The sequence below is a fragment of the Sminthopsis crassicaudata genome, chromosome 4 (assembly GCF_048593235.1).
Source record: "Sminthopsis crassicaudata isolate SCR6 chromosome 4, ASM4859323v1, whole genome shotgun sequence".
Classification (NCBI taxonomy): Eukaryota; Metazoa; Chordata; class Mammalia; order Dasyuromorphia; family Dasyuridae; genus Sminthopsis; species Sminthopsis crassicaudata.
In genome coordinates this window covers 40,707,121-40,719,227 of record NC_133620.1, presented here as the reverse complement: position 1 = coordinate 40,719,227, position 12,107 = coordinate 40,707,121, and the positions used below count along the sequence as shown (strand labels likewise).

The 12,107-nt window shown below is 36.7% G+C and overlaps 1 protein-coding gene across 3 annotated transcripts in view; it reads right to left on the bottom strand.

Annotated features, from left to right (window-relative positions):
- Positions 1 to 4,610: 4,610 nt before the first annotated feature.
- Positions 4,611 to 12,107, bottom strand: part of LOC141541847 (uricase) — a 116,650-nt gene continuing 109,153 nt past the window's right edge. For all 3 annotated transcript variants that reach the window (XM_074266383.1, XM_074266385.1, XM_074266384.1), the window contains exons 6-8: positions 11,756 to 11,879; positions 10,636 to 10,719; positions 4,611 to 5,423 (exon numbers count right to left, since the gene is read on the bottom strand). In XM_074266383.1, the coding sequence (XP_074122484.1) occupies positions 5,349 to 5,423; positions 10,636 to 10,719; positions 11,756 to 11,879 (283 nt within the window). In that variant the 3' untranslated portion in view covers positions 4,611 to 5,348. The remainder of the gene's footprint in view (positions 5,424 to 10,635; positions 10,720 to 11,755; positions 11,880 to 12,107) is intronic.

The following is a 12,107-nucleotide window of genomic DNA, read 5'->3' as shown; positions in this document are numbered from 1 at the left end:
GAAGAGTCTGTAAGCAAGGAGACATGTGAGCTGGGATTTGAAATTCTGACTACTTGTCCAGTACCTTTTCCACTCTACTAACCCTGAGTGCCCCGGTTTCCAAATCTATAACCTAAGAAAGTTGGATTAGAAGATCTCTAAGATTCCTTCTACTTGGAAACGTATGATCCTATGATCCCAGTGGTCGCATTTCCATTCTAAAGGTTGGATATGACCCAGAGGATTATACAGAGGAAGTGATGAGAGTGAGAGAGTATTAAGAATATTTATACCTATAGGCAGCTGAAACGAGGCAGAAAAAAGTCCTCGGATAACAGCACTACGAAAAGATGAGGGTAACAAGGGGGCACATTTGAGAGGGTCAAAGAACCTAGTGGAAGTTGAGGAAGATGATAAAATTCATTTGTTTGAAAAGAAGCCTGATGATTCTCCAGGGGCATTATTATAGAAGCAGATGTGGCAATGGCTTCGCAGAAGAAATTACAAAGAGAAAGCTTCATCAGAGAGCAGCTGTGGACTCTCCTTATGTCTCACAGTCCTAAGGAAGGAAAACTGGGAAAATAGAGAGGGTCATAGGAAAGCTCACATCTCTCCAATTAAGGCTCATGGGGAGGTGGGGTGGAAGCCAGCATTGTTTCAAGACTGAGCCAGTAAATCCTGGCAAAGAAAGTGGAGAAAAGAGGTCCCAAAGCAGGAGGAAAGAACAATTTCAGTCTTGACTCTAGAAAGAGAAAAAACCTAAATGTTTTCTTTCTTTTTTTTTTTAAAAAAGGAGGGGAGAATATTGACATATTTTCTTATCATACCATCTCCTTACTGCTCTCTAATAATAATAATAACTAGTATTTATGAACTGCTTAAAGATTTATATATATCTACATATACATATGTATATGTGATGATCAATTGTTATTCCTGTTTTACAGATGAATAATCTGAAGCAGCAAAATTTAGTGCCTTGCTCAAGAACACATAGTGTCTGAGGCTGGATTCAAACTCAGGTTTTCCTGACTCTGGGTCCACAGTTCAATCCACCATGTCACCCAGGGGCCCATATAGCCAAATGCAAGCTTGAGCATTATAATTACAAAGTTCTGTTTTTGTTATCCTTTCCATTGATATTATCATAGTCAATTGTATTTATTGTTTTCTAGGTTTTCCTTACTTCAATCTGCATCAGTTTTTATGTCTTTCCTTACTTCTTTTACCATTTCTTATGACAGAGACCTTAAAGTAACACAATGATTCCTTTTCTTTCATCTTCTCTTCTTCCTTCTTCTCTTCCTCCTCCAACTTCTCTTCTTCCTTTTCCTTTTCTTCCTTCTCTTTACCTCTTCTTCTTCGTCTGCTAATTCCTCGCCTTGTTAACCCCCTGAGGTTAAATTTCCCCAATAAATCTATAGCCCTGCAGTCTTTGCTGAACCTCTTTGGGGTAAGCTCATCCATGGGGTGTCTTTGTCTTCATTCCTTCCCATGCCTCATGGTATCTTTCTCCTTCTTAAAGGTAACTTTTTTAGGGTGCTAAACACCTCTAAGGATTTAGCCTGCAGGTCAATGGCTTATTCTCACCTCATGGAGTATTTCCTTTCTCCTGGTTAATTGTGAGTTCCACTAGGAAACTTGTCTTTTTCATTGTTCATTGTTAAAACCACTTTGCTATTTAAATATATGCTCTCCCAGCTGTATTTCATATTTACCATTCCTGGTGTGTATCATATCTCTTCATTTTGTCTATAACCTCTTCTCCTAAATAAACCCCATCTTTGCATTAGAGAATGGCCATTGTGAATTCTTCACAAGTCCATACCCCAACATTTAGTGTCTACATCGAACTGATCATTTTGTCTTAAACCCCAACATATCATTTAGAATTAGGAATTGCTACCATCAATGGAAGGGTAGAAATTAGAAATGAGTAAGGGAAGAGTAATAGACATGTCAGGAAAAAAGGAGGAAAAAACATCAATAAAATATTTAAAAGTGCAGAAGGAAACAACAAAAAGATGTTCATGAGTGAAGACAAACAACAGAGCAATTTTGTGATTACTGTGTTAAATTTAATGTACGCTTTTTAAAAACAAGCTAATGTGGGAAAAAGGAAAATGATTTGCAACTCAAAAAAAAAAAAAAAAAAAAAAAAAAGAATCACAGCCAATCCTTGTTCTCTGAAAATTCCTGGTTTGAGGTACTAGGAGCAAAAAGGACAGTCCAGGTTGAAAGGATTAGAGCAGAGGGGAGCTGCCCTGCTCAAAGTAAGGCAATTTTCCTTTTCTCCTTTTCTTGACTTGGGTGTTGAAGTGTTTTCCCAGCAGCTCCTACCTACATGCGATCAGTTTACAGATTGATTGTATTTCCTTGCCTGCCTACCCCTCTGCTAGTGCAATGCTGCCGCCACTGGTGTGAAAAGAACAGGTGAAGCATGAAACCTGTTTTTCAGCATATAATTTAAATCCTAACTGGGACAAAAAAACAAAAACCAAAAACAAAACCAAAAAAAAAAAAAAAAAACCCAGCAACAAAAAAGCTCAATCTCAATGCTATCCATAAAAAGAGGGAAATAAGAATGCATCCTTGGGAAATTTCATAGAACAGAAGCCAGGTTGCTGCACACATGAGATAACAAATCAATTAGCTAATTGGAAACCAGTTGCTATTTTTTTTCCCAAAGCTCAAGAGAACCCAAAAGATTTATGTCAAAAATGGACCAACAGATTCTGGTCTAATAAGTCTGCTATATTCTTGTTTTCTGGAACAAATCTGAAAAGATGCCTGCAAGCTTTCAAAAGAATGTTGGCTCCAGAATCTGGGAACTGAGTTCAAATCCCAGATCAGCAGATTATTATGTGTGTGCTTTGGAATAAATCCTTTAACCTTGATTTTCTCATCTGTCAAGTGATGGGGTTAGATCAGATAACATTTAGAACTCTTCAACATCTTAATCCATAATTTTATGCCTGGTGGAGTAGCGATTATGATAGAGATTATACTTTTTTTTGAGGAAGTTGGGATTAAATTGACTTGTCCAGAGTCACACAGCTAGTAAATGTTAAGTGTCTAAAGCTACATTTGAACTCAGGTCCTCCTGACTCCGGGGCTAGTGCTCTAGCTTGTGCCATTTAGCTGCCCCTTGGAGATTATATTTATGTATTTATGTATAAGGAACCAGTTATACCAGCCCAGATTTAAGAATTAGAATTAGAAAAGTCCTTGGATACCACTGAATCCACCTTGAATCTGAATAAATATTCTTGCCTATATCTTTGAGATTGAGTTGACATTCAGCCTCTTGAGCCAGCCCATTTCCCCACCATAGATAGCTCTCATTGCTGAATTTTTCTTTGTATTAAGCTTCAATTGCCTGACTGACACTTTTTACCCATCATTGTACTCTCTGCTCACTGGAGCTAAATAGAATCTACTCCTTATTAGAGTGTGTTAGATAGTCCAAGACTTTGAGGCAGGAAGACTTGATCTCAGATTCTTATTAACGAGAGATTCTGGGCAAGTCTTTTACATTCTCTCTGCCTCAATTCCTCAATCCCAAAGTGAGAAGAATATTAGCATCTACTTCACAGAGTTGTAAGGAACAGATGAATTAACATATGTAAAAAGCTTTATAAATCTAAAGCACTATATACATGCTAATAATGATACATTATTATAATCCTCCCCTAGGATATTCTTTTAAATACTCAGAGTCCATTACTATATTCCATCTCCAAATCATTCATATATTTAGGTTGAATGAAATAACAAAACTAGGAATCAATGAAACGTAGCCAAGCACTTGAATGAATGAAAAAGCATTTATTAAAGGCTCACTACATTTCAAATAGTGTGCTAAATGCTAGAGGATCAAATACAAAATAAGACAGCCATAGGATCAGAGATTTAGAAGTAGAAAGGATCTTCCTTTAGAGTTCATAGAGTCTAGCCCCTTCCTTGTTTTTTACAAGTGAAGAAAGAAAAATCAAGAGAGATTGATCAACTCCCATCTGGACCCACTGAATCGGGTTCCAGGTTCGGAGCTCTATCATCTACATTACTCAAAACGATTCTTTCTTCAAAGAAGTTGCATTTAACTACACAACAGCAACATATACATATATATATATATACATATATATATATATATATATATATATATATATATATATGTAGTAGCAATTATTTGCAGTAACTTGATTCAATGTAGTACTGAATTCCACTTGAAAATTATCTTCCTTTGTATGATATCCTTCTTCATTGGCTGATGGAAACTCTATTTTTCTGCTATTGGTTAAAGGGGTTTTTGTTCATACATCCTCAAAACTTTTTGGAGCCTCATCTTCACAAATAAAGTTTGGTGATAATCTGTTTCTTGGGTCTAAGACACTTGATACTAGAAAGGGGTAGAAAGTGGGGGGTAAGAAATGAAGTTTTAGGTAGTAAAACAGGAACATTTTACCATCAAACACCTCAGATAATTTCTTGAACAAAGAAAGATTCTTTAAGCAATCTATTATGATATAATCTCATAAGTCAGTTTCTAAAATGTCAAAAGTAATATAGAAACCATAGTCATTTTTTTATTTGGTCATTAAAAAGACAAGAACAAAACCCCCAAGAGGTCTTGAAATAATCAGTGTTTATTAAGTGTAGCTCTTTTGTACATAGTGATTCAATGATTAAAAGAGAAACAATCTGACTATTCCCTCCTGACCCTTTATGTGATCATCATTATTTATAGACTGCAAAAAATTAAAACCCAACATACTGTCAAAGCATAGAATCACAAATATGTCATTAAAATAGGCATATGAGCCATGGACTCCATTGTGCTTACAGATTTGCGGTACTCAGACACTAATTGATGTTACCCTGATAATGAATTTTTGCTGTGATTCTATCATTAAATTATCTGCATCATCCATAAGAGAAATTCGCCATCACATGCACAAAAACATTATTGGGTATTTTTTCTCCCTAACTTAGGGCCTAATTAATTGATTTTTGCATCTTTATAATTTATTATTAGTTTCTTAATGATTCGATTTGAATGCTCCAGGAATCTGAGAAAGCACAAGCTGACCCAAAGGGAAAGTTGATCTATGGTTAATTATCATTGCTTTCATAGAACATTTTGTTTTTGCAAAGCATGTCACAGCCACAGATAAGTTCATCCATAGAACATTTCATTGAAGTAAGTCCAGTAGAGAGAAATGATTGAATCAGAGAAGAAAATACTCTATAAATTAACCTGGCACTTAGCAAGTAAGGAAAGCTTTTTACTGTGACATCCAACACTACTACGACAATCTGACATCTCTTCAGCAAAGGGATGGCTTTCGATGACTGGTGAAAATGAGTTACAATTTTGAAGACAGCTTCCTTTTGACCGTGCCAGTAATTTTGCCATATGGATTGTCAGTAGGGAGTAGAACCTATGGATAGAGTCAGTGTTAATGTGAAAGAAATAAACAGGTAGCCATTGACTAGTTAATTCATGTAATGGAAATATTCAGTAAAACAATGCATATAAATCATACATACATATTATATACATATATGTTTTTAAAGTAGACATGCATATACATTGCATGCCCTTATTTATGTATATATATATATATATGTGTGTGTGTGTGTGTGTGTGTATGTATGTGTGTGTGTGTGTGCGTGTCCAATATATATGCATATATATATATATATATATCATTGTTGGGAAACGAAATATTCCAAATAAGTTAATTTTTTATATACTTCAAGCTGAACTCCCTGCCTTTGCTCCCCCAAGACAATAGGTTTGGAATTTTTTGTTTATTTGTTTTAATATTTTAAACATTTTATAGGCTTTTCTCCTAAATGTTACATAAAATCACAACTCTGGAACTAGAAAGAACCTGACTCCCTTCCCCTTAGCTTACTTTTGAGTAAACTGAGGCCCTCATTGTGGCTAAATGATTTTTTCCCCCTGCTAAGCCAATTGGAGTTAAGAGACTTGCTCAGGATCATAGTGTCTGAGACCAAATTTGAACTCAAGTCCTCCTGACTTCAGGGCTGGTGCTCAATCCACTGCACCACCTCGCTGCCCCTAAATGATTTTTTTCAAGGTTTCATTGGCACTAAACATCAGAGACAGAATTTGAATCCAGAACCTCTCACTACAGAGCCATTATTCTTTCCAGTATACCACAATTACTTTCCTCCTTATTAAAAAATTATATTTATGCCTTTTCTTTTTACTTCCTAATCATTTTCCACCTTCTTCTTGTGACAAAGAAAAGCAATTTAGCAAAAACATCTGATACAGAATGCTTGTTTGACAACCTGTCCAATATTTGACTCTCATAGTCCCCCAACTCTTTAATATGAAAGAGGAGGTATGTTTTATTATCTCTTTTCTAGGACTTTCACTGGTTTTTCCATTCCTCAGAGCTTAACTTCCTTTTTTTTAGCTTCTCTGCCTTTAACAGAGAGTAATTCAATGTTTTCGTGAACTCTTGCTTTGTTCAACAATGCAACATTCAACACACTTGTCCAATAAGCAATTATGAGGATCTTGTTATATCTTGTTATATATATGGGGTAGATATAGAAGTTTTGTAATCTCATGGAACTTATTTTATTGGGGAAGAGAGAGAATCAACAGCTTACACACACACACACACACACACACACACCCCTTCAATAAAAACTATTTACAAAATATATTCAAAACTATCTTGGGGAGGTTATTGAGGGGGTGGAGTATCGAAATAGGGTCCTCCTCTGGGAAGTCACCCCTGAACTGGCTTCTAAGAGATAGAGGTGAAATCATGTGAAATCAGACATAGAAGAGAGACTATAAAAAGTCAGGAAGGCAATAGAAAGATGTCTGTCAGGAGCAGAAAGTTGGTCAGTTTGTCTGGATCGCTGAGTTTGTGAATGAGAATGATATCCCTGAAGAGGGAAGGTCAGAACCACAATACTGGGGGCTTTAAATATCAAATGGAGGAGTTCGTATTTTATTCTAGATGGAAGCAGGACCCAGGAGAGCTTCTTGAGCTTTCATCAGTACTGTGCTTTAGGAATATGATTTCAGCAGCTGGAGTGCAAAGGGGAGTGGAAGAGACTGATCCATTGAGGGAACTGTCCATTATTGAATCTTGTCATTGCACAGTACATTGCTCCTATTTTACCAAAATTTTTGCCCAACTTGAAGATTTCCATTAGGGCTTTTGATTCAAATAAGTTAATAAATATTAAGCCTGATTATGTGCCAAGCACTGTGCTATGTCCTAAAGATTCAACAAGAGGCAAAAGATAGTTCCCACCCACAAATATATATATAAACATATGGCTATTCATGGTGTTTATCAAGTTTAAAGCCTGGGGAGTCAAAAATTAAATAGTGTCTGCCCTAACAATCTACTATAGTTAGTAATTCCATGAGTATCAATACAGTTCTCACATACCCATCTGGCATCTTGAAGATAATTTAACATTTTATCAAAACTTAAGGCCTTTATTATGATAATTAGTGTAGTTTGCCACAAAGAGTGTTATGCTCTCAAGCATTTCTTGCCCCTATACAAAAATCCTAAAACAACAACAACAACAAAACATAGTCCTCTAGCCTCTAGAGGTCTAGAGGACTATGCTTTTTTGTTTTGTTTTGGTTTGGTTTTTTAAGGAATTTTGTTCTTGTCTTCCTCACAGTTACCCTTTCTTTCCACCACCAATTCATAGTACCCTCTTCTTCCAATTCTCTGTTTCTAATCTGACTAGAGCAGAAAAACTAGATAATGAAATTTGTTACAATTGCCTACAAAGTAGGAATGAATAGTTTCTGAAGGTGGGTTTTCCTATAGAACAAAGTGCATGGACTTGGTACCCTTTATTCTGATAGCTCAGAGAGACCTATTTTGCTCTGCTCCAGAGAATGAAATTATAAGATAAGTGATCCCCAGATAAAGCAAAAGTTACTTTGGCTGAAATATTTGCAGAACCTAAGTTGGAGGTTATTTTACTTTCTATTCCTCATCCTGTTCCTTTTGCTTTTGCTTTTTGGAATTATCCTTCTTTTTCTCTTCTCACTCATTTTCTGTGGTCTTCTCATCCCCAGAGTTATTGTATAGAAGTAAGAAAAAACCACCACAGAGGTAACAGAATCAGTTTGATTTTGGTCATAGAGAAAAATGCAAATGCATATCTGTAAGGCTCCTTCCTAAGGAAGGCTAGGTATTTGTAAAATAACCAGAATTTAGGAGTTTTGATCCCTGAGTCTAATCCCTTCTCTTTGTGGATGGGGGAACTGAAAGTTGAGTGATGAAATTCCTTGCTCAAAGTTAGTCAGATGTTTAGAGGCAAATCTGGTTTCAAGAGCCCAGGTCTTCTGCCTCCTAGTGATTTTTCAATTGTATAATATTACGGGAGGTGGGAGGGAGAAGTACTCTCCATCTATATTATTAGGTAATAAAAATAGCACACTATTTTGAACCCTCCTTGGAAACTCAGGGGTGGTGCAAAGTTTGGCACTTTTCACTGACAGATTATTGTAAGACTAGTATAAGAGGTTCCTGGAGCTGTGGATACTACTGTGGAGCTCCCAGAATGAGAGGCTTAAGGATACAGGCAGACCTGCATCCTTACTACTATATGAATTTGGGAGTCTGGGGAAGCTCATTTGCTTCTCTCAGCAGATAATTAGATATTTCTTCTTACAGGACATCTACATGAGGTGTTTCCTGATTCCTACCACTGCTAATATCTTCTTCCAACAAATCACCTTATATTTATTCTGTATATACCTTGAATATACTTATATATAGTGGCACTGTGGATAGAATGGTGGATTTAGAGTCAGGAAGTCCTGAATCAAAATGTCTCAGATACTTCAACTTGATGATCCTTGTTAAGATATTTAACTTCTCATCTCAGTTTCCTCATCTGTAAAATGGGGATAATAGCAGCACTTACCTCTCCTGGTTTTTGTCTTAAGTGAGAGCGTATATAAACACTTCATAAATTCTAGTTATTATTATAATACTGTTATTTCTCCTGACAAAATGTAAGCTCTTTGAGGACAAGGAGTGCTTTCCTTTGCTTTTGTATTCTCAGTGTCTAGCATAGTGCCTGGCACTATGTCTATTAAATTATCAACTGATATATTAGGGTGAAATGAAAAGGACCTGGAAGGAGAAATGTCATTTCACACATTCTAGATCACCTTCATTTTTTGATCCCAGAGCTTCAGTCATATTTTGGAGTAGGCGCTAGGCTTTTTTTGATATGCCCCTCCAGTAAATGCTTTTACTTTGAACTATTTTTCCTCTGGCTGACTATTAAAGCTAAACACAATGGTAGAGGCTCCTGAACTATAGTTTCAGGGATGCAGACACACTAAGTATTTTGATCCAAAGAGAACTATCCTTTGGGGATCTGTCCTGTGAGTTGGGGCAAGAGAAAGATTAGACCCTAGTTCTCAAGAAGAGAAAACATGGAGAGATTAGTAAGGATGAAAAGAAAAACGTGGCCCAGTTATACATGAGATGTGTAGCCTAGAAGGTCTATAGAATCTCTAGTCAAAGTGTAGCATTTAACAATTAAGCAGATTTCCAATGTTAGACCAAAGCCACGTATGCTGCCTGGCCATTGGAGTTGGCTTAGAGGAGGAGAATCTGGGCTCAGATCTCAGCTTTGCCCACTCAGGCCCCAGTTTCCTCATTTTCAAATGAGGGTTTTGTGCCATTTGAACCCAAAGGTCCCTTTATACGTTCCTATGAAATATAGTTAACCTCGTAACATTTTAGCTTCTATATGTACATGTAAATGTTTTATAGGAAGATGAATTTCCAATTTGTACTGATGGAGGGATTTCCTATGTCGAGCTTCCCTGCATGCATGAAATTATGCCCAAAATATACATACAAGCATGTATGTGGACACAAAGATATTTTATGTAACTAATCAATATAGAAAAATCCAAAGTTCAAAAAAATCTATCCATAAAATTGAACAAGAACAATTTAAGAGAAATGTTGCCTATAGAATGCTGATGATAGGACTGATGTGGGTTCAAATGGCATAAAATGAAATGATTTAATTGTTTTTCTACTTCAAAAGAGAAGTGAAAACAAAGAAATAAACAAACAAAAAACCTTCCCACAATTTAGCTGCTTTTAAAAATTTAGCTGTTTAATCAGACATCATGGCTAGAAGGGAGCCTCCTTATCTCACCTGCTATAATTCTAGTGAGAACATCTATATCCTTTCATCTCCCCTAAAAAGCTTCTTTGCTACTGGACTTGTTGCTTCCTAATCAATACAACTTTTTGGCAGGTTGGAGAAGACTAATGCGATGACATGTGAGAAGATAACACTTCTCAAGGAAGTCTCCCTGAGAGTTTTGTACTTTGAACATCTTCTATTTTCTTTGTTTATCTCCATTTTACCTCCACCTCCTCTCTTAGCATCCAATCATCCATCCACTCCTCAACTATCCAATCCTTGACTTCTTGAAGTGTCGTAAGTGTGAAACTTTTAATTAGCTGTCACCCAGAAAGACCCAAGAGCTGCTAAGATGGTAGACAGCTTTCTGCTCTCAAAGCTTAGGGTGGGAAATATAGCTGGCTATTGAGAGTGGCTACATGCCGAGTCCATTAAAAGCTTTCTTACCTCATCTTTGTTGATCAGTCCCATTTTGGACATGTCGATGGTGAAGTAGTGGATGTTAGGAAGGCTGATTTCCATGTCTTCTATCTGAAATCAATTCCGTAACACAGATCATGGAGTATAATTGTTTGGAACTTCTATCCATCCACCCACTTTCTTTTACTTCCATCCCCAAATTGTTCCTATTCATGACTTTCTGTTGTTAAGTCATTCCAGCCATGACTGATTTTTGTGATCCTTGAGGATTTTCTTGACAAAGATATTGGAGTGTTTTGCCATTTGCTTCTCCAGGTTATTTAAACAAATGGGGAAACAGAGACAGACGGGATGGTGACTTTTCCCCACAGCTAGTAGGTGTCTGAAGCTACCTAGCTGGTGTCCCTCTAGTATTTGTAAAACATCTCTTCTTCTTAATGTGCTTTTTTGTCTGCTGCCATCTCATATTGCCCAAGTCAGCTCTTTGGCTACTTTTCACATTTTATACTAAACATATTCAATTCTTTCCCCATAAGTCCCCAACTAGCCCTTCCTGACAACCACTGTTTGCCCACAACCTCTGTACCCCTCCTTGTATGTTTTGGTTCATTACAAACATAGATCCACTTAAGGGTGTATTACTGGCTAATGACGACAAATTGCTAAATTTTCAGTATGAGCTGAGAAATAGATTAATGCTACAAATCAGTGCTTGCTTGATTGTTTTGTTAATTGCCTAGACTTAAGAAAGTGATCAAGAACATGTTGATAATGCAGATTATGCTGAAAAGTTGTCCTCTGGGCTGATGCATTTATCAGCACATCCTTGGGTTTACTCTAAGACCACGATGGGGTGACATAGAAGTGCTATAGATCACACTTACTCTAACTCAGTAGCAAACAAAAAGGAAGCAGAGTTTTTAACAAGAGTCAAAAATAATGCTCTTAACCCATATTGCCAGTTCTAGTAATTTTCTCTGCTTGCTTATTTTTTCTTTGATTGCCAGAATTATTAAGTCAGAGCAGGTTGTTTTTTAGCTAGTATTCAGTTTTCTATTTTATTTTCAAGATCTTTCTTGGGATGAGAGACTCCCCAGCAAGTTATCTCAATTTAAACTCTCCAAAGTGTTTAGTGAAAAAAAGGTACCTCTGGAATTTGGCTCAGAGAGAGCACTTGAATGTCATAGAGGGTCTTCTGAACTGAAGGGGAATACTCTCCTTTGTCATATGGCCCAGCAAACTTTTCCAGGACAATATCCCGAACGCCATTCCTTAAACATAGAAAGAGAAATAATAGATTGAAGAGATAGCAATGCTGTGACCTTTTTTTTTCCCCTTCAAATTAAGATTTCGTTAATAATGTCACTTCTCCTTAGTATGACTTTACTTGTCCCCTCTTGTCTCCCCGCATCAGCCTCACTAGGGAGCTTAATATCATGCATACTTATGCTTCTCATTTCCCCATGCAGTAAAGGCAAACACAATTTTAGTCATCTGAT